General features: G+C 61.2%; 1 protein-coding gene across 19 annotated transcripts in view; it reads right to left on the bottom strand.

The window, feature by feature from the left end:
* TNS1 (tensin 1) overlaps positions 1–27,582 on the bottom strand; it is a 251,427-nt gene that overhangs the window by 175,616 nt on the left and 48,229 nt on the right. For 2 of the 19 annotated variants that reach the window (XM_065561392.1, XM_065561393.1), the window contains exon 1: positions 10,450–11,784. The exons of 15 other annotated variants lie outside the window; for them this stretch is intronic. In XM_065561392.1, coding sequence (XP_065417464.1) covers positions 10,450–10,476 — 27 coding nt within the window. In that variant the 5' untranslated portion in view covers positions 10,477–11,784. Of the gene's footprint in view, positions 1–10,449; positions 11,785–13,744; positions 13,829–25,072; positions 25,121–27,582 lie in introns of those variants that run through there. 2 more of the 19 variants (XM_065561396.1, XM_065561389.1) reach the window with 2 other exon arrangements.

Below are 27,582 nucleotides of genomic sequence, written 5' to 3'. Positions count from 1 at the left end.
AAGCAACCTGCGGGAAGGATTCTCGGTGCCACCCGGAGCCCTGGGCCTCCGCACCCAGCGTCCCATCTGCAGCCATGGCCGGCACGCACGCTTGAGAGGAAGGAATTCTGTGCCTCGCCCCCTCTGTATTTCAGATGGCCCAGGTCGGGATGCTCCGGTATTTTGCCCACTCCCCCTTGGGCACCCGGCTCCTCCCGGGATCAGCAGTGTCTTTAGACCGTAAGCACATCCAGGGAGCCTGATTCTCCCCTGCCACCGGTGTGGCTGCTGGTGCACAGGGTGGCGGGGGGGAATGGTGGCACACAGTGGAAGGCAATGGAGTTTCCAGCCCTCTCTCGCCATTCATGACACACTTGGGGACTCATCCAGCTACCGCTGGCCAGGGGAGACTTTCCATTGACGTTAAAGGGAGCCGGATTGGGGCCCTAGGGCCCTCACCCTTTCTGAAAGCTCCCACGGGATCAGATCCTAATTCTAAGTAAAAGAGCCTTTGCGGGATATTTGTGACCTTCTCCCAAACAGACGCCCAGCCAGTAAATTGCGCCCAGCTCTAGCGCTCCGCACAGCGCTTGTTAACTGCTGTCTCGGTCTCTGTCCTGTATCAACCGCTTCAGAGTAGAGCACGAGCCCTAGAACATGTGAAGGGAAAATGATGCAGCAGAGCAAAGAAAGAAAGCAAAAGTCTGGTTGCACCTGGCGTAGCCAACAACGATCAGGGGCCTGGGGGAAAATCTCTGACAAGCAGGGAGATTATAAGAGGGGAGATCAGGAGGTTCCGTTCTCCCTGTCCCACAGCACAAGAACCAGGGAGATGCAGTGAATTTAGAAATTCAAACCCAATCGAAGAAAACATTTTCACACCGTGTGATTAGCCTGTGGAACTCACTGCCATAGGAAGTCACTGAGGCCAAGATTCAAAGCGAGACTGCACATCTACACGGAGCACAAGAATATCCAGCCTTGTCCTAACAATTGTGGAAGGACTAGTAAACCTGCTTCAGGGCTTGAGCTGATGTCTACCTCTCAGAGACCAGGATCAGACCTGACGTTAAGGCAGATTAGCTCCTAGGGGTTCTCACACCTTCCTCTGACCCAGCTAGCGCGGGTCACTGTCAGAGACAGGATACTGGGCTGGACGGCCCTCGGCTCCGAGCCAGTCTGGTAATGCCTGCGTCCCTGCCGCGTGCGCATCCCTGCATGCGCCATGCTCCGGGGTTCAGAGCCGGGCTGTTCCCCATGCTCAGATCCAGGCTTCGGCATTGCAAGGGTTACTGCCTCCCCGGACAGCTGCTCAGCAGAGACACCTGGATTATGTTTTCATTCAACTGCATATCAATGAGGGGTCCCGGTTCCACCCTCCAAGCCTTCACCTGTCGCTTACCTGCAGCAGGCTCCGGCAGCGACGTCCCTGCCACGTACAGTCTCAAACGCAGAGCGAATAATCCCGCCAGGCTGGGGGCGGAGGGGAGAGGAGACAGCAGAGCCGAGGGGGTGAGGGTAGCGGCTCAGTGGGGAGCTCTATCTGCAAAGCCTCTATCACTGCCAGTGCTGCATTCACCGGTGTCTCTGTCTGTTTCCAGATTTGGGGGGTTTCCCCCCCTTTGAAGACTGTCAAGCTGAAGAAGGGACAAAGGCAGGACCAGATCTAAAGCCCACTGAGGTCAAGGGAAAGGTTTGGGGGGGTCAGGCTCAGACTGCGGCGGCTGGCAGCTGAGCCCCAAGACACAGGTTTTCTCCACCTGGGTCACCGGGTTTTATTTAAGAATCCCCCAGGTGTTCAGCCGCGACTCCAGCTGACTCCGCCCCCCAAGGTCCAGGGAGGGATCTGAGGGCTGGGGGGCCCCTTTAGGTAGGGAAAGAGAAGGCAGGATTCAGTGGCTCTGGGCTGATGGATTAGCCAACACTCCTCTGGCATCCTCGTCTCCCAGCCTGCCCGGAGCAGCAGTCAGGCTGGGGACGGGCACCCCGGGGTGGAAGTGCCCATCCCCACCTGCTGCCTTGCAGGTGGACGGAGGCTGTTAAGCCCCAGGGTTCCACCACCCGGGGCGGTTAGTCGCGTATTGCTTGAGCTCTGTTTGGGAAAGGCAGCCCCCTGGCTCCGCACACGCGTCACTCTGCCAACAGCCCAGTGCCCCCAGCCGCTGGGTGCAGGGGTGGGACTGTTGTGCTAGGAGCCCGCAGGCTACCCCGGGAGGTACACCCCGCTACACTACAGGCTCATCTGTGCACGCGCTGAGAGCGGGTACCCCGGGGCCTGCTAATGCTGGGGAGGAGATAAGGCGGTAGAGCAAGACGGAAGGAGATGAAAGAGAGGCAGCGTGGGCCAATGGATAGAGCACCGCACAGGGACTCAGGAGATGGCACGTTCTATTCGTACCTCTGCTGGGTCACTTCCTGTCTCTATTTCCCCTCCCACCCTTTGTCTGTTTTAACTGTGAGCCCAGGGACTGTCCCTCATTGGGTGTCTGGACAGCACCTTGCACAAGGGAGCCTGATCTCGGTTGGCTTCGCCAGGGCTGCCGTAATACAGTACAAGTGAGAATTAACCAGAAGGAACCTGAGCAAAGGGAATTTTAGGCGAAAAACCAGGAAGAACACATCCTTAACCCTGCCATTTCTTCAGCCGGAGGCACACTCTCCTAAGGGCAGTGGGGGAACGCTGTGGAGCACTAGAGCTAAGCTGGCAAACCCCCGGGGAAACCCCCAGTACCAGAGAGCGATGGACAAGGTGTGACCCAATGGGTCTTGGATCTTTCTGAGTCTCAGGAGAAGAGATCGCAGCCCATCCCCAGCTCCCGCATCAGGCTGCACATCCAGCTCCATTGGAAAGGTCAGGGGGAATCTGCTGGCTTCTGTGCTGACGTGCCGGGCGCTATGTTTATGTACGAAGCAACTGGTTAAGCTCACGGCATGTTGTGCTGTGCACTTTGTCCCTTCCCTCTCTCAGTATCTGCATATGTTTTCTGCAAAGGGTGAACGAACAGGAAAGGAGCAAGGATTCACGGCTCAGTTTGGTGTGGGCAAAAAGGATGGATTACCCCAGATTCAATCTAAGGCTAGAGGGGACCCCCATGGTCACCACCTCGTCTGAGCTCCTGCATAATTCAGGCCAGGGAACGGCCCCAAAATCATTCCTGGTGCAAATCGTTCAGAAAACCAGCCAGTCGTGATTTTAAAATGGCCAGTGATGGAGAATCCATCATGCCCCTTGGCAAACTGTTCCAATGATTCGTTACCCTCACTGTTAACATTTTGTGCCTTATTTCTTGTCTGAATCTGTCTAGACTGATGAGCCCTCTCTTCTCAGATTTCTGTTCCCAGGTGGTACTTAAAGACTGTGATCAGTCACCCCTTAACCTGCCCTCTGTTAAGAACAGATCAAACGGAGCCCTATTGGGCCATTTGGGGAAGCCCTTCCTGATTCCAGCTCCCCAGAGCAGACAGACTGATAGCCACTAGCTAGTCTCATAGGAGCCACAGCCATGGGCCAGGACCCCATGGTGCTAGGGGCTGTACAAACAGACAGTCCCTGTCCCAATGAATAGACTTGCACTGGGTGCCATCCTGTTCTCACGTTACAGGACCGGACACACAGGAACTCCTGGATGGCCTGCTCTGTACCACACCTTGTTCCGTATCCTTTTATCAGCTCTCCCCAGCTCCTTTCCATGCTAGAAAGTCCCCGTCGTTCTTAACAGCTCCTCCCCGGATCCCCACCACCCTGCCTCCCCCATCAGTCGCACTCCATCTCCAGGGTCCTGATCAGATGCTGCGGTATCTAAAAACAACACTGAGCCGCCTGGGGAGGGCTGCGAGTTCATCGCTCACCACTCGCTGCAGGTTACAGGTGCTCGGGTTGCAAGTTTCAAAACTGCTTTGATTACCTGCCAGCCCCACCAGCTGCCCCCGGGATCTCCCCAGTGATCCGCAGGACCGACGGAGGAAGAAGCACGGCTCCTTGTCTGCTAGGACTTGTCCAGCCCCAATGCTAAGGTGCGAAGGGACCAGTGTGATCATCTGCAGGACAGAGGATTTCCACTAGCTTAGCTAAACCGGTTTAACTCAAACGGGAGCAAGCCCTTGCATGGATACTCATGTCACCTTGGGGAGTGAGGGGGTGCTGATTGCATCTTAGCTTAAACCAATTCCTGACTGACTTCAACTACCCTGAAATCACCCGGGGTTAAACCAAAACGCGGCCACACGGCTTTCGGCGCAGGGTTAGCGGAATCAGTTTGGCATCCCGCACTGGCGCAGCGCTGCAAGTAGACCGGCCCCCCGGGGAGCCGGCGGAGGGATAAGCAGGTCTCTCTTCGACTCCAAGGACCCTTAGCAAGCAGGAGGCAGCAATCTGACCAGGCAGCGTCTGGAAGGCAGCTGTCCGTTTCAGGGCTCACGCTAGGCCCTTTTGGGTGAGCCTCCAGCCAGCAGCTCCCTCCCCGGTGTCGTTGGCAGAAGGGAGGGTTTTGTGCACAGCTGGGACTGGAGCTCGCTGCTGAAATGCCTCAGCTCCAAGGCCTAAAAAGGCAACGTTTCCAAGGCGCCAGTGCAGGCCTGGGCGCACTGCACCGAGGGTTGGCTCTGGCCCACGGGCTCCAGTCTGCAGAAGCTCTCCCGACGTAACCCTGCCACCTGCCTCGGCTGTTTACCCAGCCCAGCTGGCAGCAGAATGCCATGCCCAGGAATGCCCGACGCCGACTGGACTCAATCAGCATTCCTGCGCCCCGGCGCGTGTCATGGCTGGCGTCCCCCAGCCAGATTATCCCTACGTGGGCTCCGCTCCTGCACACCAAAGGTGAGTTTAGCCTCCAAGGCAGGGCAAATCCATGCTATGGCTTCCTCTGTGGGCTTGCCCCCCCAAAGTCCTATGACCCATCCTGCCGGCCAAGGAGGAGAGGGTGGAGCTCTGCTAGGAAGTTTGTCTACACCACTCCTCTTCTGAGCCTGGCGATCCCCTCCTCCTCCAGCATTCCAGGAAGTACTGCCTCCGGAAGGCGGGACTTCCTGAAGCAACTCCACTAGAGAAGTCTCGCCTACATTTTAGCATCCGACTCTACTGATCCTCGTACCTGCAACCACCAGCACCTGGACACCGTGTTTATGGGCTGAACACTAGCCACGCTGGCGGTATTTTGAGTATGCGTCTGACAAAGTGGGTATTCACCCACGAAAGCTCATGCTCCAATACAACCGTTAGTCTATAAGGTGCGACAGGACTCTTTGTCGGTATTTTGAGGTAGACAAAAGCCCTCACGGCACTAGGGGACCGATGCCCAATCTCTCCACTTTGTCCCTTCCCCGTTTATCGCTGCCCACGCTCGCCCCGTCCCTGACTCTCACTGTCCCGACAAGATCAGACAGAGGCCAGAAAAAGCGTCTCAGCCGCACGGGTTAAAATCTGAGGCAGAACAACGCCAGCTGCAGGGGCAGGAGACACAGGGCGGCCACGCTCCCAACTTTGCCAGGGCGACCCAGTCTCCCGGGCCGCACCAAACCTCCCACGCAGAAGATCTGGGCTAAAGCCAAAATTGCATCATCCGACCAAGCTGCCTGGGGACCGGATGGTAGGGCATCCAGCCGGAAGGGGGGATGCTGCGACTGACTGCCAGCATACCAACCAGCCCTGGCAGCATCGCCTGCCAGCCGGGCTCCGACCCGCCCAGGTGTGGTTCCCGCATCCGGTCCCCATGACGATGGCGCCAGCAAGATGAGCGTGCATGGGAGGGGAAAGGCATCGGGGGGACTTGGCACAACTGGCCTGACCTGGCACTGAGATGCCAATGGAATAGCACTGATTGACTCTCAGAGCAGCTCCCACCCTAACATCCCCATACCGCCCCCCTCCCAAGCCTGGTAAACCACCCCACAGCCACTCAGCATTGTGCCCGCCCCCCGGCCACGCCCCTGCCTCCTGTAACAGGCTCCTCCAGGAGGGAGGGCGAGATCCAGATCAGCTTCCTCTCCGGATTCCAGGCCAATGCACGGCCCCAGGGAACCCTCTTCCCCACCCCCGCGTCTGCCATGGAGACGGGCTCTACCTGGCGCATGGGACAGGTGGAGCAAAGCCCTGGCTGGGCGGAGCACTGGGAACTGCCTCTGGGCGGGTGGAGAGGTCGGAGCCATCTGGGTCAGCTCCTTCACATCCCACCCCCGGAGAACGTGGCCAAGAGCCGCTGAAAAGCCTGACCCCCGCATCAGGCGTGGGGATCGACCCCGCTCCAAGCCCCCCCGGAAAGAAGGCACATGCAGAACCCCCCTCGGGGATTTCTGAGCCACTTGCCCAGGGGAAGAGCTGACAGGGAATGGAACCAAGGAGTCCCGCCCCGCCTGGCGCTTGCAGACACACCCCGGTTCCCTGGGGGATCGCCCCCGCATCTGACTCTAGCAGAGACTCTTCGGCGGCGCGGTTCCCCTGGGAAACCCAGCAGCGTTCTGCTCCTGCCACCACCTGCACCCTGGAGCTGCCAGCCCCCATCCACGGCTAGCCCCGCACCCCCACGCTAGCCTCTAGCACCGGCGTAAGAGACCTGCTAGCCAGGGCTTGTCCCTGGGGCTTTCTGCATGACCTGGACAGTCAGGCCTTACCATGGCACGCCCGTTATGGCTGCCTTATGGTGTAACAGGAGCAGCTCCTCTCCTGGGCTCCTCGCCTGGGCCTAGCCTGGGCCAGGAGGGGAGGAGAAAGGCACTGGGGTGCAGGGAGCGGGGAGGAAGGCTGCCCAATGGGGCAGTGGAAGATGCAGTGGGGGGGGGGACCAGGCAGCAAGGAAGTGTGGGACAAGAATGAGTTTCATTATCTTTAACAAAGGCCAAAGCTCGGATCCCACGTCACAGTGGGAAACGCCGTGAGCATCGGTACGTTGCCAAGGGAGCGGGCAAGAGCGTTGCCATGGGGATGGTGAAAGAGGAGGTGCCCATGAGACGATGTCGCCTGCCCAGGGAGGTCTGAGGACGGGGAGGTATTGGCAACGCCTGGCGACGCTGGCCCCAGGCCTGTGAAGAGAGGCTGGGAGGCCCAGGGGACTCGCTGGGCGGGAACACGCACAACAGCCCCGGCCTGCAAACTAGCATCTCCATCCAAAGCTTTGATGGCAGAGCCACGGAACAGCTCAGCAGCTGGGATCGTTGTGTGTTCACCCGCCCGGGCGGGAGAGGTTCTTTGGCACGAGGGCCTGGGAACCCATCCGGCTCACTCCGGGACTCTCGCTCCCCCAAAGCGGAGACCGCGCTGAGACGGGAGCTGCCCCAGCTGCTGTGACTCAGAGCGGCCTCGCCACGCACTGACGCCAGGACCCCAGAGGCCTCCGCTCCGCCCAGCAACGCCCAACGTGGTCATCCGGCCCCACCACGAAACAACGGTCCCGTCACCCGCAGCACGCCTCCTCGGGCACGACCCTCGCGCACACCGGCCCTGTCCTCTGGATTGTCAAGCACGACAGGCTGCCCGGGACATTTCACCCGCACTCTCCCTGCCACAGCAGGGCCAACCCCTGCTGTCTCGGCCCAGGCCGGACCCGGGGCACCGGAGCGCTGGCCGAGGGAGGGCTGAACTGCAAGGCCGGTCCTGCCCCTGGCACTGACTTTATTAGGAGGAGTCACTTGCTCTTTTCTGCCAGGAGTCGCCCCGCAGCAGGGGCCCAGGCAGTCGAGGGAATCGGGGCGTTGGAGGAGCATCTGGGGCTGGGGTGCAGGTGGGTCAGTTTCCATAGTGTGTTTGGTCCCCGGCCTCACGGCTGACAGCACTACAGGCATCAACGGTGCTCATGGGTCAGGGGGATACAGAGGACACATTCTTATTCTACGTGCACACAACTCCTGCCACTTCCTTAATACCCAGTGGGCAGCTAACCACCTGCAGCAAAGAACGCCGGGGCGAAGAGGGAATAAAGCCTGCAAACCAGTTTCCTCCCGGGGCAGTTCTCTGTCCAGCCCTGATCACTGAGCAGGAGTGCCCGATCCTGCCAAGGGCCGGGCGCCTCCCAAGAGGTGGCTTGGCTTGGCTAGGAGGAGAGGGTGCTCAGCGCCCCGTAGCACGGGACCCGGCGACCTACGCCCCAAACTCCGCTCTCACACGGACACAAAGTTCTCTGGCGAGAGGCATGGGAAACGCGGCGCTGATCCAGCCACGCGACCCCCGGCGCTGACAGCTGGGTCATCCAGCCAGAGCGCACATAAGGGAGGGGCTGAGGAGGGAGCAGCCCCCAGCCCAGGCCAGCGGGGGAAAGAGACGTCCCCGGTGCAGAGGGAAGGAACCTCTGATCCTTGTCAAGTCTGCAGCCAGCCGGCCCGGGACGTCTCATTAACACGCGATGCTCTTCCCGAAAACAATGGGCCGCCCGGCCCGCTTGAATGGCTAAAGCAGATATTTTAAGTACTAGATCGTTCTTGGATTAGGTTTGTGGCACCTTGTCCTAGTCGCCGCGGTGGCGTGTCCCTTTAAGACCACCAGATTAGTCTGGGAACAGCACGGTTCCTCGGTCTCCCGTGCACATGGGCCCCTTAAAGGGGCCCGGCAGGATTGGCTCTCTGCCCAGGTGGTCAGGCCCCCAGCTTGAAGAGAAAAAGCCCCAGGGGCTCTCAGCAGTGATCGCGCTTTGGCTTTTGGGGTCCGTGCAGGGTCCACTCACCAGCTGCTGGGGTGAGGCCCTGGGGACTGAAGTGCTCTGCGCATCCACAGCAAAACAGAGCTTCCCCCCGGCAGGGCCCACCTCGCCCACCGCTCAGGGTGTGACGCAGCCCCCTCCGGGCCTGACCCGTGGAGGATGGGTATGTTACAGCGACACACCCTGGCCCATTAGCTACCAATTCCTATCCGGTAGGATCTGGGCTGAGACCCCCCCCCACGGCCCATTCCACCTAGGAACACGGCCAGCTAGTGAGGTGCATCGGGCTGGAGCCCCGGCCCTATCCCACCAGCAGACCTCTGTGGGGAGACATTGAGGGATCCCCCAGCCTGGCATGGTCCCTTCTCCCCCCCATCCACGCCAGCCCCCTGCCCTGACCCCCCTCCGCACTCCCTGTCTCCACACACACACACGCCCCTTGGTTCCTGTCGCGGGTCATTAGGAGTTTCCGATCCAGGCCTTTGTTTTGCCCTTTTTTTTCCCCCTCAGCGCTGATGCCTGGTTCATTTCCAGGCCTGTGAGGGCCGTTTCCTTTTCTAGGAACACAGCAGAGACCAAGCCTAAAACCAGCTGCGCGGGGAGCAGGGGCCGAGCTAGGCAAGCACAGCTTTCATTAACTCTCTCCTGGACCGGATCGTCCGTGTGCTCCCTGCCCCTCGCCTCAGAGGGCACCCGGGAGACCCCCGGCACGGCCTCGCCACCCTCTCAGCCAGGGACCACGATGTCTAGATCCCAGCTCTTTCCTTTCCATGCCACTGAGCCGCCTGGGCACTCATTAACCCACCGGATTAACCATTGCTCATTCCACAGCCCCAGCCTCCCGGAGAGCTTGGACCAGCCAGCGGGAGCCAAGACACCCCGGGGGGGCAGCGGGGAGGGGAGGAATGAACCCTGTGTGCTCCCACGGGAGAGAGGAGGGGCTGGCTGACCCATACAGCCACCACTCTCTGGAAGGAGTAAAAGCGCCAAGTGGCTGGCACGTCTCACGCAGGACGGGGAGAGGGATCGGAGCCATCGGTGGGGCTGGCTGGGATCCCGGCCCGTTGCAGTTGGTCAAGGAAACATTTATGCTCCTTTCGGTTGACACTTTGACACATTCTTCCCAGCACTGCCCATGGCATCCTCCTCCTCCTCTCCCCCTTCATCCCCTGCGTGCACACAAATACACACACACGCACACAGACACTTTGGTGACCGGTCCCCACCCCACACTTGGGCCTCAGCAGGTGCACAGCTGTCACCACACCATTAAGAGAACAGCCGGGAACCGCAGACGCCTTTCCCAGCCCCACCCCTGCCCTGACTTCTCCCAGCTGCTCCAGCCAGACCCAAACTCGCCCCCCCTTCCCCCCGTCAGCACATCTGCTGTACCCACTTCTTTGCCCTCCCCCTCTCACCTGTGAGGTCAGATACCTGGGTGGTGGGCAACGTGGAGAGAGACACGGAGCTAAAGGATTCCCGGTGCCAGTCCCAAAGGCGGAGCGGGGGAATACACAGGCAAAAGGCAGCAATACTGGCTTAACACACAAGTGTCAGGCGTGATCCAAAAAGCTGTTGCATGGAGCAAAGGGTGCAGAACGCACCTTCCTCCTCATCCCTGGCGGGACGGCGCTGATTGCCGGGGGGATTTGATCCCGTGTCACGGCCGATAACAAGATTCCTAGGGCACAGCCGGGCGTCCCACCCCGTCTATCTTCTCCGACACGCTCTGCCCCGCATCACAGCCCTCCCAAACTCTCGCTGCTCCTGGCCTCCAAAGAGGGAACAGTCCCCCCATCTCCCGGCAGCGCTTTCCCCTTCGGCAGAAGCCTTGGGAGGCTCTTACCTGTTTCATGACGCTCCCGAAATCCATCCGGTTTCACTCGGCCTCCGAGCCGGTTACATCCAAGGACCGGGCGTTCCCCTGGCCGGCGGGGCGAGTGGGGTGGGAGAAGCGTGGGGCCGGGGCGCGGGAGGGTCCCGGCGTTGCTGAAGCGCAGGCTGGTGGGCGTGAAGAAATTAAAGAGCCGGCCCCCCCCCCCGGGGAAGAGAGAAAGACCCAGGCACGGGGAGCGGAGGGGGAGGAGAGGGGGCTTGGATTCCCGCAGGCGGAGGGAGAAATCAAGGCAGCCCCAAGCGTCTGGGGAGGGTGAGGCCAGAGAGCAGAGCGTGGAGCGACCGAGTGCAGAGCAAAAGCTTTCAGCACTGCGCGAAGGGGTTTTTCCTTCCCACCCGCCCAAGCTCCAACTCATTAGCAGCCTTTTTTTTTTTTTGTCCTTCTTCCCTCCTCGTGCGCGCTGCTGTCCAAGTATAACACACACACACACCCAGCCCCACCACTGCTGGCTGGCTGGGGCCTCCCCCGTCCGCCTTAAAGGGCATGGCAGGCCTAAAACCGGCCCATCTGTGTCACCGGAGGGCGGGCAAGGCAGAGGGGGCTGGAAAAGCACAGGATGGGGGAGTCAGATACGTTCCAAAGGCTCCTATGCAAACAGACGGAGGGGCGGCCTGTCTGGCCCTTATCACCCGCCGCCCGGCTGGAGTGTTTGGCATCTCTGCCCTGCCGGCGCTGGGAGGAAAGTTACCTGAAAGTTACCCTGTAACTGGTCTGTATCTAGTGGCACCTACCCGACCAGGCTTCGGGGTCAGCCTGGGGGACGTCGTGGGCAGGGACAGTGGTGTGCGAGGGGGCAGGACGTCGAGGCGGACTTCCCCGGCCCCACTGGGGGTGGCCAGCCTGGATGAGAGCCAAGGGGAGCGGGGATCTTGTGTCCGACAGCGGGCAGTGCCAGCTGCTACAGAGCAAGGGGCACATAAAACCCACTAGAGGCCAGGGATGGAATAATGTACCCAGAAGGCACCTCTCTCCTGGCAGCCATCAGGCAGTCCTGGGCCTGCCCCTTGTACATCCCTGACTCGGGGCAGGGGCCAGACACTTACTGCTGCGAACTCAGCCCTGCAGGAAATGGTCCAGCTGGTGCCCCAACCCATGAGAGGGTGTTGTCCATGCCCACGGCCCTGGGGACTCCAGACGCCTCATTACAGGGCCTGATTTTCCCATCCCCTCGACACCCATCTCCTGACATCCCACGGCAATGCCCCAGCAAACGGCACCAGCACCATGGCAAGACAGAGGGGTTTGTACTGCCACACATGCGGATTTCCCTGTTCTGCCTTCGCCTCATTGTTATAGAATCTGGGTATCCCGCAGAGCCGAGGAACGGGACCCAGTGCGCCAGGCGCTGTACAAACACAGACCCAATGGACAGTCCCTACCCCAAAGACAACACTAAACCCCAGGTCTCCTGCCTTCCTTACGCCGTGCACAGAGGTGACAACAGAAGCCACCCCCCAGCACCCTGGAGAGAAGTCAGCCCCCGACACACGCCCAACAGCACCCTGGTACGATCTGGAGCTGGAGCAAGCAGGGACTCGCCAATATCAGGGGAAGTGGAGTAGCGGGGAAGGTTTGGGGGGATCGCTGCATGTGACTGGCTGGATGCTGAGAGTCTGAATGACCGGCGAGACAGGAAAACATGCAAGTGAATCGGGTCCAAGCCGACGCACTCAGCGGCAGGCAGTTACGGTGCAACACACAGACGCTGGTCGCATTTACCCTTTTCCCTCTCCATTGTTTGTGTTGCCCTCTGCGCAGCCCGGGCCTGCAGCCATACCCCCTAGGGCTGCAAGCTCAGCGGCTCTCCCGAGCGGAGCTGGGCTGGGCCGTGGGGCTCTCTGGTCTGCAGCTCACGTCCCGACTACCTGGCCTTGCTGCAGATAAACTGGCTTCACAGTATTTTGGACAGCAGCTGAACACAGCGACTTAACTGTAAGATCTGAACGAAAGGACAAGGGTTCCCTAGGGAGGTGGTGGAAGCTCCTTCCTTAGAGGTGTTTAAGGCCTGGCTTGACGAAGCCCTGGCTGGGATGATTTCGTTGGGATTGGTCCTGCTTTGAGCAGGGGATTGGACTAGATACCTCCTGAGGTCCCTTCCAACCCTGAGATTCTCTGATTCTAAGGGGAAGAGTGCAAGGTTTTACTGTCCCAACGTGCACGTCTCTGCTGAGACACGGGACGCTAGCCGAACAGAGCAGGAGCGAGGGAGTGCAGTGCACACCCGCAAACACTAGAGGGCGGTGGGTGGAAGGCAGGAGACGGGCTGGGCGTGAGAAAGGAGCCGTCGCGTGTAGGGGACCTGGTTCAGGTAGGGAAGCGGGCTGAACCCCGTCCAGCCCTCAGGGAGGTGCCGGGGAGCAGCTCGGAGCCAGCTGGGGGTTAGTCTGCCCTGCCTCAGCCGAACCCCGACTGCCTTTCCCAGCCAGCGCAACACCGCGTATCGCCATCTGTCCATGCTGGGGGCTCGGCTCGCCCCCATCCCCACAGCGTCTGGGCACATCACTCCTCAATGTATCTACTCTCACCGCAGCGCCGGGCGGCAGGGCAGCGCCATCGCCCCCATCAGCCAGAGGAGAACTGAGGCACAGAGAGAATAAGTGACCTACCCAAGCTCACAGGGTGCCTCTGCCAGAGCAAGGATTTGAACCCAGGTCTCTGAAGTCCCGCTGGTGCTCTGACCACTGGGCCATGCTCCCTCTTGGAGAGCTCGGACCCTCGGCCACATGGCGGTTCGTAGAGACCCACCCCCTGAGTGTCCTTGCCTCCGCCCCTGCACCACGGCGCCCCACCACACCTCAGCCCCTAGGACCCTGCTGTCCAACAGCGGCAGCTCCTGCCCAGCGTGAGCGAGCTAAGCCCGGTCTGAACCCAACCAGCGTGGCCCAGTGGTAAGGGCCCTGCTCTGCCAGACTCCACGTGGGACCTGCGGTAGGTCTTTCAGCTGCTCTGTGCCTCGGTTTCCCCAAATGACGGAATTACCTCCCAGGGGCGTCCTGAGGATAAATACATTGAATGCTGGGAGGTGCTCAGAGGTAAGTTAATGAGGGCCAGATCAGTACCTTAAGGAGACCATTTTTCCTACTCAAGGCGAAGTCTAAAAGTCCAGGTCTCCTGTCCTCTCCCCACCAGGCATCCAAAGCCGCTTTGCAAACACTGCCCCCTCCCCACACTGCAAGGATCTCCCAGCTCCAGCGCTGAGCTCTTGCATTCTCCTTCGCAGGCGGCGCACGACCCCACTGCTAACCTGCCACCGCAGGAGACGCTGACACGGCCTTGTTACCGGCCCCCGGGCTCCCCCGCTGTTAGCGTTCATCTGCTCCGGGCAGCTGCAGGGTCCGGCTTGGGCACCAACCAATCAGCCACAAACGAGGAATCCGCAGAGCTACCTTCACAACTCCCACGCGCCTTGCCACGGGTGCTACAAGCAACCCCGGGCTTTTCCTTGGAGGAACCCGGCCAGGTTAATTCATTTTTTGCTGCTGGTTCCCTTTCTGTTCGGTGAGTGGAGAAGAGCTACCCTGCTGTCCCCAGACCCAGCCCCTCTCCCCACCCCAGCCAGCCTCCCCAGAAACAACCAGCCAGTGATGACTCAAGTGTTCCCGGCTTTCCCTCCCTCTCCGCATTGGGCTTTACTGCACATCTGGTTCCAGTTGTGGTTTGTAAGCGAGGGGCAGAGCTGATGGCTTCCTCTGAAAGCAGGACTAGGCAAGATTTAAAAAAAAAAGAAGAAGAAGAAGGGAGGGGGAAGGAAGGAGGAGAGGGGGGAACGTGAAGTTAAAGGAGTGTGAAAGGGTTTGCTTCTGTTCCTCTGCCTCTCTCTGCAGACTCAGCCGCAGAGGCACAAGGGGGCATTTCCCATGCAAGATAGGATCTCGTTAAAGGCCTATTCCCAGATAAATAACCCAGAGGGAACCTACCCCCCGCAAGCTCTTCCGGACGAGAAAGCCTTCAAGTTAGATCCTGCAAGGTTGGAGTCCGCTCCCCAGCACAGCGCCCATCCACCGCTCCGTGGGGCTCTGTATCCGGACCACTTCCCTTCTGGCCAGTTCACCCCTGTGTTCCAGTCTCCCACTCCGGGCAGATCTGGGGCCTCGGGCTACGGAGGGTGGAGACTGTGCCCGGGCCAAGGCTGTTGTTCACGTATTGATTTTGTTTGAAATGCACAGAGTCCAAGTGCCGTTTGGTGATGGGCCCTTCATAAATGATTGAAGTAAACGACAGGGCCCATTTGGCAGAGAGACCGCCATCGATTTCAGCCGGGGAGTGTCGGGGCTCAGCACATCTGAAAATTAGCCCTTTAATAATGATGTACATTTTGGCTAGGGCTCAGGGGCTGGGTATCTCCCCCCACCCATACTCCACTAGCCAGAGACACTCCTACAAGCCCAGCTCCATTTGGAGAAGCCCAGGCTACCTCCCCAAAACCTGTTGCTTCCTTGCAGAATTAACTGGGTCTCTCCCAAGAGCAGGGTGTCCCCGGGGACTTCCCGTCCTCACAGGCAGGCAGGACATAAGGAGAGGACCTGTTTTATCCAACAGACCCCAACCCTGCTCCATAGCCAGACAGCAACATCTGTTGGGCCCATCAAAGGTGTCACCTGCCACCTTCGCCCCCCCGCCCGCCCCGCAGCAGCCGGGGCTAACTCGACAGATCCCCCATCCTGATATCGAGCAAGCCCATCCTCACTGGGCTGGCAAGACACTGTCGCAGCCCCAGCCGCTCTGGTTGCTACTCTAGTCTAGTCTCCATTTCCATTCAAAATCTGCCAAGATGAGGTGCATTAAAGGATTAGGGAAGCGTTTTCTAAAGTACATACACCACCACCCTGCTCCGAAGGCAGAGCGGAGAGCAGCGGCGGCTGCTGGCCGGGCGCCCAGCTCCGAAGGCAGAGCGGAGAGCAGCGGCGGCTGCTGGCCGGGCGCCCAGCTCCGAAGGCAGAGCGGAGAGCAGCGGCGGCGGCTGGCCGGGCGCCCAGCTCCGAAGGCAGAGCGGAGAGCAGCGGCGGCGGCTGGCCGGGCGCCCAGCTCCGAAGGCAGAGCGGAGAGCAGCGGCGGCTGCTGGCCGGGCGCCCAGCTCCGAAGGCAGAGCGGAGAGCAGCGGTGGCTGCTGGCCGGGCGCCCAGCTCCAAAGGCAGTGCCGCTGCCAGCAGCAGCACGGAAGGGTTGAAATGTGAAAAGTGATACTCAACAATATCATTTTTCACAGCAGACTTAGCGCCCCATTGCCACCCTTATTTCCGCCCTGCTACAGCCACCCCAAGGCTGACAGCCAGAGCCCCCCTGCCTCCAGGTGAGGGAGAACCCAAGCCTGGGTGGTTGGGCTCCGGCTGTCCCCTTTATCTCTGCCTCCCAGGAGTGCATGGCCCTTCTGCATGAGCCCCAGCCCCCTGGGAATGACAGCCAGAGCCCTTCAAAAAACACCCACACAGCTCGCTCCTCGCCTGACACATTCCCAGGCCCCATAGTTCGAGAACCGCTGGCAGGGGGTTAGGACCCAAGACCTGACCGAAATCTGGTGCTGGAAGCTCTCTGGGCTCTGAGCTAGCCGGAGGGCCTCTCTGGTTCCAGCCACAACCCCACCACAGGCGTAAGCAGCAAAACAAAACAACCAGGGGGGCTCCAGCTTTGGCCCCTCACTCCCCAGGCGGGCAGGGGCTGGGACAGGCCCCCTCACGGGGAGAGGGAACGTCTCCCTGCTGCTCAGCTAGCCCCCGTAGCAGACAGGAGCTGGCTAAGAGACTGCAAACGCCGCTGCGTTCGGCTCCCATTTGGCTGGACTGAGGGCTGGAGCGCCCAGACACAGACGGCTGCTGGCAGTTATGGGTTTGACACAAAGCCCACTGAGGTCAACAGGAATCTCCCCACTGCATCAGGCCTGAGGCTGAGAGCCCAGCCCAGCCAGGTCTGGAAGGGCGTTGTACAGGAGTAAGGCCCTGCCTTCTAGCTAGCCAGAGAGCACGGGCCGTCTCCAGAGTCCCCCGGGCAGATGGCTCATCACCTGGACACCTGCCACGGTTCACTGTGTCTATCAAGCACTCCCCCCTGGAGACAAGGGCCTCCCCTTTCCGGCCCCACACATGGACTTGGGGTTAAGAGCATGGGAAATGCTGCCGAGCAGTACGCCCTCCTGCCGGCGATTGCCTAGAGACAGAACGGCATGAGCAAGCGCAGAGACCTCCCCTCGGGCACCAGCCTGGCACACGGACACGGGCGGGCTCCCACGTGCCTCTGGACGGCCACAGTGAGCGACCCCGTTGTCACTAGGGACGGGGCCAACCATTTCCCTTCTGCCCGGCGGTTAAGGGTCTGCATTTTGCTGCTCACAGGGGCAAAGGGTCGGACTGAAGACAAGCCAGAGGAGAAACCTCCATTGTGACCACCAACGACCCTCACGTTGCCCTGGGTTGGTTCCTGGGCACAGTGACGCAACACACGGACGCCGGGCCAAATCCTTGCTTAACATCTCCCGCCCGCTTCCTACCCTACTTCCAATCCGCAGCTGCATCCTACGGAAAGCCTCAGCCAAAGCCATACAGCCTTCACGGCTTCGCTCACCAACGAGCAGCCGTGAGAAGACGTTTCTCTTCCTCCCCGCATCCCTTCCGCACCCCTAAGAGGAGCCAGGTCCCTGGCCAGACCCCCCAACCGGTGTGTAGTATTTATGTTACAGTAGCACCTGGGAGCCCAAAGATAAAGACGCCTATTGCGTTACTTGTGCTGGCCAGACCGCAGCACGCGGCCCCAGACAGCTCATAACCTACCCCGCGGAGCAGGTGACCCGGAGGGAAGGAACAGACAAACCGGGGAGGTCGGGGGTCAGAGGAAGGAACTAAAACGCTTGTGCCTCACCAGAGACACCGCACTCAGCAAGGCTAGCTTGGTTTGCACACAGATTTCAGGCGGGATTGTCTCGTCTGACCTGCTGAGTAACCCAGACCAGAGAGCGGCCCCAAAATCATCCCTAGCGCAGATCCTTTAGGAAAACAGCCAGGCCTGATTTAAACATAGCCACTGACAAAGAACCCACCATGGCCCTTGGTAAACCACTCCCTCTTACAAGGTACGCCTTATTTCCTGTCTGCATTTCTCTAGCTTCCACTTCCAGCCACTGGCTCTTGTTAGATCAGCAGACCTGATCTGCAGACCCCTAAAAAAACTGAATGGCGGTACGGACCCCTTTGGAAATCTTAGACATAGTCTGCCGACCCCCGGGGGTCCACAAGCCGACAGCTACTGTGTTAAGCCTTCTCGGCTAGATCAAAGAGCCCATTACGAAATATTTGTTCCCCATGTAGATACTTATAAATTGTAATCAAGTCACCCGTTAACCTTCTCTTTGTCGAGATCAGTGTCTGTCCATCAGCCACCCCCTGGACAGCTCAGCCCCCCTGCCACACGCTCCCCTGCACTGCACCCCCAAACTCACGTGGCCCATCCAGACAATTTCATGGATTTCTTATTGCAGTGAATTTGTCCTCAGCTGGCATCCATCCTGTGCGAGGTGCAGCCCAAACACACTGGAAGACCCAGGCCTTGCCTCCAAGAGCTCGGACGCACAACGGGCATAGGATGATTTAGTTGGGGCTGGTCCTGCTTTGAGCAGGGGGTTGGACTAGATGACCTCCTGAGGTCCCTTCCAGCCCTGATAGTCTATGATTCTATGATACACGTTGGTGCCACTGTCTTTTAATTAATGAAATACCCCTGAGCCGAACCCATCTGCCCCTCCACGGGACCGGGGCCAAGCTGTTGTATGTGTCGGGGAAGCAGGGGGTCTCAGGAGGAGATGGGAAGCAGGAACGTGGGGGTACAGACCAGCTCGGGGCGGGCCCGGGGCCAGCGGCGGGAGACAAGAATGACCCAGGCTGGCACGGCTGCTGGAGCAGAGAGGGCAGGAGGGGAGGCGATGCAGGGCAGGGCAGGGCAAGGCAGAGCTGCGACAGGCCAGGACTGGAAGGTGGCCGGGCACCACGGGCAGGAAGGGGGAAGTGGGTGAGACCCTGCAGGAGGCAGCTGCGGTAATGAGAGGGCAGATGCGGGTAGGTGCAGAGGCTGAGAGAAAAGGCCAGGTTTTAGGCACACTGGGGAGGTGACAGAGCCGGGGCTGGGAGAGGGGGCGAGACAGGGATGAGCCCTGGCGGTGCCCAGGTGACAGGAGGAAGGGGGTGACAGAACCAGGCAGTGGAGGGGACAGAGGCAGTTCTAGCCATGGCAGGCGGGAGGCGATGTCGGACCGGGATGCCGGCCTGGCTGGAGGAGGTCGGGGCGGTAGGTTGGCGAGTCCCAGCCCATACAGGAAGGCAGATGATGGTGGCGCTTTCTTCTCCCCCAGCCCTGCAGAGCCTGCTGCAACCCCCCCTCCTCACTCATCGGCCCTGCCCCAGCATATCCTCCCCCCCGCCCTTCCCATCCTCGACAGCGCTCCCCAATCCCTGCACCGATCACAGCCTGGCTGTTCACCTCCCTGCCCCATCTGGCTCACGTATGGCTCCCCCCGGCACATCCCCCCCCCCCCATGCTGCACGGGGATCGGGGCTGGATCCCGCACTGGGTTCACAACAGGGCTCCACTAACTCTGATGCGGCATCTGCCCATCAGACCTGTGGGCCAGGGGACGGTCAGTGTGCCTTGTACAGCACCAAGCACTGGGGCAGTTCTTAGGCTGCAATGGGGGTGGAGACTCCACCTGGCCCTGGTGAATCAATCCAACTCCACTTCCCCCACCCCATGCACAGGCACTACGGGGGCGGGGATAGAAGGGCCTGATCCTGCATGCACCGGAGATTTGCCATTGACCTACAGGGGGAAGGTCGGGGGTCGCAGGGTGGAACCCCAAAGCTGGGGGAGTTTTCTGGTGGCTATGCGAGCCCCGGGGCGGCTGTGGAGCGTACACAGGCCGGGGAGGGGGAGAGCGCCGACTTGGGGATCTCGGGGAGCGCGCCCCAGCCCACGAGAGGTTTGGGACACATTCCAAGCGAGCTCCGCGGTGGAAGCAAAGGCCAGACGGGCGGGGCCTGAGCTGCTCTGAGCAGCCGTTGGAGAAGGGCTCAAACCCCTGTGAATTCACATGGACGTGAAACACAGAAACCAGCATGCCAAGTCCCGCCCGCACAGCCCCGCCGGCATTCGCAGGGACGGCCTGGGGCACAGCTCACTCACTGGGCCTGGGGCAGCACTCGCAGGAGACCATGGAAAAAATCCCGAGCGCTGCAGGAGACCTACCCAAGAGGGGGCGCTCTTCCCTGCGGAGACAGGACTCGGCGGAGGTGCCTTTCAGATGAGGCGCACGGCCAAGGCCCCTGCCGTCTTGTAATCGTTGCAGACGCCGGGCTTCCCCCCAGGAGCAAGGCTGTCAACACCTGGAGCCCTGCCAAATTCCAACGCTGCCTCCTTTACATTCCCCCCTGCATTCACAGGGAGATGCAGCAGCCTCCTTCTTCCCAGCTGCGCTCCACCCCAGAGGTGGCTGCATGTCAGCACTGGAGCAAAGCTCGTTGAGGGCTCCGGGCTTGAGAAGCGAGTCACACGTTCTCTCTCGTGGCTTGAGGGGCACAAGCGAGCTGACCAGCGGGAGCTGTGCATGACGTCAGGCTGCGTGCCTCCCCGGGCCTCACGAGATTCCAGCGGCTGTTTGCTCGGCCTTTGAAAGCTGCGTTTTCTTGGGAAATCGCATCAAACTTTATAGCTTCCAAAGGGCCAGAAAATCCTGCGAAATGCCAGACAATAAACAACCGGGCCAGCCAGTGACAGGACCAGCCCACGGGAGTAAATACACACAAGGCGACAGGTTCCAGATTAATGAATGCAAAGGGGAATGCTGGGTTATGACCCAGGTCCGTTCCCAAATATTGTCCTCCCTGTACAGAGACGAGATCTCCACCTGCAGGGTTTGGTGGCGCAGGTTAACGGGCAGGGAAAGGGTTGCTCTGTCCCTGGATGTCTTCTTCTCTGGAGGATGTGGCTTGTAACCTGGGAAGCCGAGGACGCAGCCGTTTCACCCAGTGGGTTCCGTGTCAAGGTCCCTCGTGACGTCTCCAGTACTACCTGTGCATTTTGCCATTCTGCCCTCACATCAGATCACCTTCTCTTCATTCAAATCCCTCTCCGCCCCCCGCTGTTTCCCCGCCGTCCAGAGGAGGGGCGTTTCGGTACGTTTTTAGGGGAAGACCATGTTCTGAGTCCTCTCCGACCCCCGGATCTCCTGGTACATCTCATCTCCAGGTGGCCCAGCTGTGATCTTCACTATCCATCGTTCTTCTCCTCGAATGGGACGGGGACTGCCCCCTACCCAAACTGCCCGCCTGACTCCTCTAGGCACTACAAAAGCAGAGGTGGGTCCTGTTTTCTGGGAGGAGTCTCTCGTCACTGCTCTGGGCCACCAATCCCACCGAAGGCCGATGTTCTGACAGGCCGTGCCGGGCAAGGACCACCGCGGAGAGCTGGCGGTGAGACAGCTGCCCCCAGCACACTCCCAGGGTAAATGCTGTGGCCACCCTTCCCCCCTCCGTTACACCAGCCGCTTCCATTTGCCATGGAATCGGTGTAACCGAGCGGAGAACCGAGGCCGAGAACTACTCCCACCCCGGAACACGACACTCAGAGGTGACCAACGCGGGTGGACATTTGGGGCCACCCAGAAACATGAGGTTTAGGTTCCTAAGACCCTGCTTCCAAGCCCTTCCATTTGCATGGATGCTCCACACCCAGCACTAGAAGAGGTGCTGGTGGAGGCAGCGAAGAAGCCAACGGGGCTCTTGCAAGCCCAGCCAAACAGGGAGAGCCGCCAACTTCAATATGGCTGTTTCCGGGGCTGTTTCCAGCTAGACCATGGCATCACTGGTGGGGCGGAGGGGAACTGCTGCCCGGCCTGCCGGTGACAAGCGAAGGATGCAAGCGCCAGCGAGATCAGAGAGGAGAGCTCCCACTAGACCCAGGCCTAGGTTAGGATGGTGGGATGGTACCTGAACTGAGATCCAGCTGCAAGGGGAAGGAAAATCCTCCGTAGCATTGGTTGCTCAAGCCAAGATATGTTCCCTGTGGCTCTAAATCAGGGGTCTCAAACTCAGTTTGCCTTAGGGCCAGTGTTAGTCCTCAAATCCTCCCAGTGGGCCAATAATGTCACTCATGCCGCCCAGAACCCGCCCCCCAAAACTCCGCCCCCCACCTGCCTCTGGGAGAGAGTTTGGGTGGGGGAGGTGGTTTGGGGTAGGGGATTGGGGTGCAGGCTCTGGGAGGAGTCTGGGGGTGCGGCGCTTACCTGGGGCTCCAAGGTGGGGCAGGCCGGGGGGGCCTCCGCGCACTGCTGCCCCCAGGCACCGCCACCGCAGCTTTCCATTGGCCGCAGGGGTGCTCGGGGCGGGGGCAACGCGTGGAGGCACAGCCCAACTCCACCCCGGGGCCGGCCGGCAGACACGTGGAGCGAGCAGGCAGACGCCGCTCAGCTCCCCTGCGCTGCCGGGGCCCCTGAGGGGGGAGCGCTCGGGGGCGGCAGGTGGGGCCAAGGGAGAGACCCGTCCCCAAAACTGCTGGAGCTCCGCGGGCCACACTGGGGAAGTTCGCGCAGCCACAGATGGCCCGCGGGCCGGGAGTTTGAGACCCCTAATCTCGATCTAACTCTCGCCGCGCACAAAACACGGACGCATTCCTGCAATTAACAACAGCTGCTGCACTAGTTGGTACCGAGGCCCCACGAACCAGCAATCCACGTGCTCCAAGCCAGGAGCTGCCAGCTGTTTGGGTCGAGAGCGCTTCCCCCCGCCACACCCAGAGCACAAGGCGGCGTGGTTAGGTGCCTTCGGGATGCAGGGTACCCCTCCCTTTGGAGTCCCCAGCATCAGCAGCTCCTAGACTGGATTAGTCCATCCCGATTAGCTGGGCGATTCGGGGGGAGTTTGGGGCCTGGCAGGGCGTTTCCTTCTACAAAGATTTACGATACGTCACTGATTTCTGGCGGAGGGCGGCTGGCCGCGCACTCAGGCAGCTCCACCGTGTGGCAAGGAAAGATCCTGTTCACGGTCACAAAGCAGCTAAGGGTCGGCGGTGCCCCAAGGAGAGAGAGAAGAAAGGACCATCCTTGCAATGGGACGGTGACCCCCAGACTGGCTGCAGCCAGGGGCAGTTGGGATTTTGGCCTCGAGTCGAGAGAACGAGCCACATGCGAACAGATGTTAGTCACGTGGCTTGAATGCCCAACTGGGCGGCCCTCAGCCCCGGCAGGGAGCAGATGCAGCAACACCTACTCAGACCGGGCTAGAATAGAACGTTCGCTGAGGTCCCGACAGGACTGGGAGCAAATATCGCAGGTGGAAAAGTCCCCTCCAAGCCGGCACCCTAGGGCCCGAGACCAGCCAGCTCCCCGAGGTGCTAGCAAGCGGGTGTGGCGTCGCCGAGCTGTGTATATCCAAGAGCAGCATGCGGGGAAAACAGCAGCGCTGAGGGAACGGCACGTTCATGATTAAACTCCTGGCTGCACCCAGGGGTCCCCTCGACCCCGTTGGCTTTGCACTTTTTCACCCATCGGTCTCAGTGCTTGCCACGGGAGAGCTAGCAGCAGCCGCATCCTCAAGCCACTGACAGGGAAACTGAGGCACCAGGCGCTCAGTGACGCTCTCCGGGCATCAGCAATAAAATCCACATCTCCTGGCTCCCAGCCCCACACTCCCCGCAAGCCCAGGACTGCCTGTCGCCCTGCATGGCTTGGGTATGGGGCAGCTCTGCCCGCAGAGTCGTGTGTGAGGTCACAAACCTCTGCCGAGGGCGGTGGTCAGGAGCTGCCACGCTGCTTGGGGGCCCCCAGAAGCAGGTGATTGCTGGGGGGCTCCACGGTCCCAGCTGGGGTGCGTAAGAGGGGGTCGGGGAGCCGTTCCCGCCCCCCATCGCAGGGCAGGTGGGGCCGAGTTCTCCCAGCCGGGTGACTCATCCCCAAACAATCCCTGCAGAAAAGCCCAGACCGTGTAGGAGGAACCATCACGTCGCACCAGACGGTGAGACATCAGCCTGCATCCTGGTCCCCGCCCGCGCAGCCCCAGCTCGGGTGAAACGCCTCGGCAGCTTCGCAGGTGCTGGGGGGCAGCACAGGCTGGCTCTAAGAGGGGCTTCAGCCAGTATCCTGCTCCCCCCCCCCCCGCCCCGGGGCGGCTTGCGGAGCTGCCTAGGGACCGTCACATGGCACACGCAGCGACGCTGGGCACGAGACGGGCTCTGGGCTGCCGGAGCCAATGCCAAGCCCCCGCAGACACGGCCCGGCTATTCTCCGGGGCTGAGTGACCGCCCGGAGCTCACAGATGCCGAATATCTTTGCAGTGACAAAAAAGAACCAACAACCCCCCAGCGTACTAAGTAAACACGACCTGCCCGTGCAGGGAGGGTGTGGCTGCCCCCTGCTACCCAGAGCCCCCGCACCAGCTGGGCCCACTCGGCGGCACAAGGACACACATTCCTGCATTCCTCAGCGCACAAAGCCCCGGCCAGCCGCCGGCCCGGGTTGTGGAGACCAACGGGGTTGCTGCCTTTTCATCTAGAGGGGAGGAGAACCTGCTGCAACATCAGCCGGCTTGGGCCTGGGCCGGGGGGTCTCTAACGGACCCTGCGGTCGACGGACGTGTCACAGGTCACCGGGGGACGACGGCCTAATGAGGCAGCGGAGTCTAGTGGTTAGAGCACAGGACTGGGACACAGGAGGGCTGGTCTCTGCCGCTGGCTTTCCGCCCCAGAGCCTGTGTCAGCTGCCCCCTCAGCGGGGACAGGGACTGGCACCCTGTCTCCCTACTAGGGGAGGGGCAAGGATGAGTGGCACCGGAGCACGGCTAACGAGGCCAGAGGCCGGCGTGGAACGGAGAGGGGAGCTTGTCCCTGTTTTCCTCCCCTCCCTGCAGGATCTTGGGGCCCTGCCTGGCTTCGGCCACCATGGCCCGGGCATGCCCGGGCACTGCCACGCCTGGATCCCATGCGCGCTGTTCCGCCGGCCCCCGCGACAGGCCAGGCAGGACTCCGGGGCCAGAGGAAGCGCCATGGGGAAGCAGCGGCAGGACTCCAGCGAGCGACCCCTGCTCTGGCCCTACCCCACCCCCGTAGTGACCCGTGGGTAGCCCTGCCCCACAGCGCCCATGAGCGAGGAGTCCTTGCACAGAAACGGCCCCAGAACCAGGCTCGTAAGGAGGAGGGGGACTCCACTGGTGATGTTGGCGGCGCACGAGCCTGTCCTGCTCCCAAGACCTGGCTGCATGACCCTCCCCGAGCTACCCACTGCCCTGGGAGCTGAGGAGCGACCAGTCCCCAATCCCTATCCCTTGCTGATTGGAGCTGGATGCCGGCACGGGGTCTGTGCCACGGGGCAGGGAGTCCTGGGAGCCCGCCCCCGTCCCTCTCCCAAGCCTGGCGCAGGGCGCTCAGGGGACAGGTCCCCGCACACCTGGCTGTCCCAAGAGTGAACTGTTTGGGGGTTTGCACACGAGAGAGAGAGAACCAGCACTGGGTCTCCGGCCGTGCTCTGCGCCTTTCCCGCCCCCTAGCTGATGTGCGCTAGGGCCGTGCCCGGGGTGGGGGCAAAGGGCCAGGCCAGGGCCCCCCCTACCTGCTCCAAGCTTCTCCCAGCTGTCCCGAGCGCCTGGAGCAATTGTTTGTCTCAGAACCCGATGTCCAGGCGCTGCCTCTTGGCTCCCAGCGCCACTGGCCGCTCGCCAGCAGCCTGTTTAATAATGTACAAATGGCCATTAACTTAGATTTCGGGGGGGGGGGGATATTTTGCAACAACAAGCAGCTTCTGGCTGCGGGCCAGCGAGGCGCCGAGGAGGCAGTGCAAGGCAGGGGTGTGGGGAACAAACCCCCCCCCCCTCCACTCAGGGGCGCCCCCTCCTGGTCCCACCTGGGGCTCGCTGGTTTTCTCTTCCCCAGGCCTGGCTGCAAAGAGAAGGCCAAGCCGGTACCAGCGAGGAGATGGCAGCGGAGAGATCAGCAATAGTTTCAACGGGGGGGGGGGGGGGGGGACCTCGACTGCCTGGGAGGGGCGGGGCCGCCCCTGAATCTGAGGAATTTCAGTCGGGTGGGAAATAGACGGGGCCGCTGGACACGGGTCCAATCAAAGCAGGCGGGCGCCGGCTCCCCCGTGGCACAGCGAGGACAAGGGGAGGCGGCAGCCTAATTGGCTGAGACACAGCAGCCATTTCCAAGGGGGCCGAGAGTCAGGGGCCTGGGCCCGATCGCCGGGCAGGGTTAGCGTTCTTTGCTGCCCAGCAGTCGCGCCGGGGCTGGGCACGTTGCATCACCCTCCCCGTCGCGTCTGGTCACTTCAGGCGGCAATGTTTGGGTGGCAGACACACCCCGCTGGCACGAGCAGCGTCACGTCCCCCTCTTGGGGTGCCGGAGGATAACAGCCCCCTACTGCTGCTGTTGAATGGAGCTACCCCATTAGCTCCAGCCGAGCTCGGTGGGGCAGGCACGGAAGGGATCCGCGGGCGACCTTCGCACGCACCTAGGGCTCCATGCTCAGCACTGCTGCAGCCACCTCCACCTAAACTCCCATGAGCCTCTCTGCCGGCACCAGGGCCAGGACGCCGGAGCGGCTGCGAATGGGGAGATGCTGCGCCCCACCCTAGCAGCCGTAGCCAGGACCTCTGGGAACGAAAGATCGCACATTGATGCAAATGCTCCCAGTCCGACGAGCCGAGACCCACGCAGGCCACCCCGCTGCTCCTTAGAGGGAGCCCGCTGGGAGCTAGCACACAAGGGGGGGCAGCGTCAACAACGGCTCCTGAGGGTCTCACCAGGCAGGTAGGTAATGGGCATGCGTGGGGGTCTCCCTGGCTCAGGCCCAAACCCAGGCTCCTGGCTGAGAGAGAGCAGGTGGGCTCCCCCCAGAGCACCCTGCCCTCGTCCTTCCTCAGCCATCCCCCACAGCCCCGACCGAGCCACGTTCCCCCTCCCCGGCCCTGGCCTTGGCTGCTCGAGTGGAAAAAGCGGAGGCAGGAAGCGGCCGCGACCTTTGCACCAGCCCCTCGGCCCGCTCGGAGTCCGGTAAATACGGACGCCAATGCTGCGGAGCAGAGGGGGCTGCTCGGGTGGGAAGAGCCAGCAGGAAAGAAAGCACGATCAAAGGGGAATCCCAGGGACGAATCTTCCCCACTCGAGACCCATGAGGCTAGAACCCTCTCCCGAGGGCAGGGGGGGAAGCCTCAGTGCTTGGCTCATTGGGACCCAGACTGGCCAGGACGCTAGAGAACGCTGCGGGAGGAAAGCTCTGCTCCCTGGGGTGGGTAAGGAGGCTGGCAGATCCCGACATTTAGGGTGTGCATGTGCCCCCTTACCGTACGATCTGAGCGCCTCCCCCCTCTGTGTATTTAGCCTCACAGACCCCTGTGAGGCAGGGCTCTTCATCCCCATGCACAGATGGGAAATCGAGGCACCGTGCAGCTAAGTGACTTGCCCAGGGTCACACAGGAAGTCTGTGGCAGAACAGGGACTTGAACCCAGGTCTTGCCAGTCTCAGGCTGGTGCCCTGCCCAGCCCCTCTTCTCCTCCGCGCTCCAATGGGCAGGGAGAGCAGGCAGGAGGGGCAAGTGGGAGCAGCGTAGGTCGTCGTGGGGACGGCTGGATTGCTCAGCACCTCTGGACACCCCACGGGGGGGCAAGAAATCTCCCCCTCCTGCCACAAACCAACCTTTACAAAGCTACGTCCTGCCCCTCCAGGCCCAGCGGCCGATCCCGCTCCAGGTCCTGGCCATGCTGGCTCAAGAAGGGGACTGGGATTCCTAGCCCACCTCCCGCCCCTCCAGGAACACACCCTCACGTGTCCTGCGCCTCCCTTCACAGACCTGTGCCCATTTGCCCCCTTCTCCAAAGCTGCCATTTTAAAGAGACGGCCCTGCAGTCCACCAGCGCCCCACTAGGCACTGGCCAGCATCTATCCCTGGGGACGGAGGGCACTCGGGGACTGCCGCTGGGGCGGGGAGAGGCAGGGGGAATTAAGGACAGAGGGCACACGTGTGTCTGTCGCACAGACAGCGCTGTGCCAGCTCATAAGTCCAGTCACCATGGGCACAAGCCAGGGCACGACCTGCGGACACCTCAGCCGGCCCATAAGCCCGA

Source organism: Chrysemys picta, chromosome 11, assembly GCF_011386835.1.
Source record: "Chrysemys picta bellii isolate R12L10 chromosome 11, ASM1138683v2, whole genome shotgun sequence".
NCBI lineage: Eukaryota > Metazoa > Chordata > Testudines > Emydidae > Chrysemys > Chrysemys picta.
Note: the sequence above shows the minus strand (reverse complement) of the source record. Positions and strands in the feature narration are given on the sequence as shown.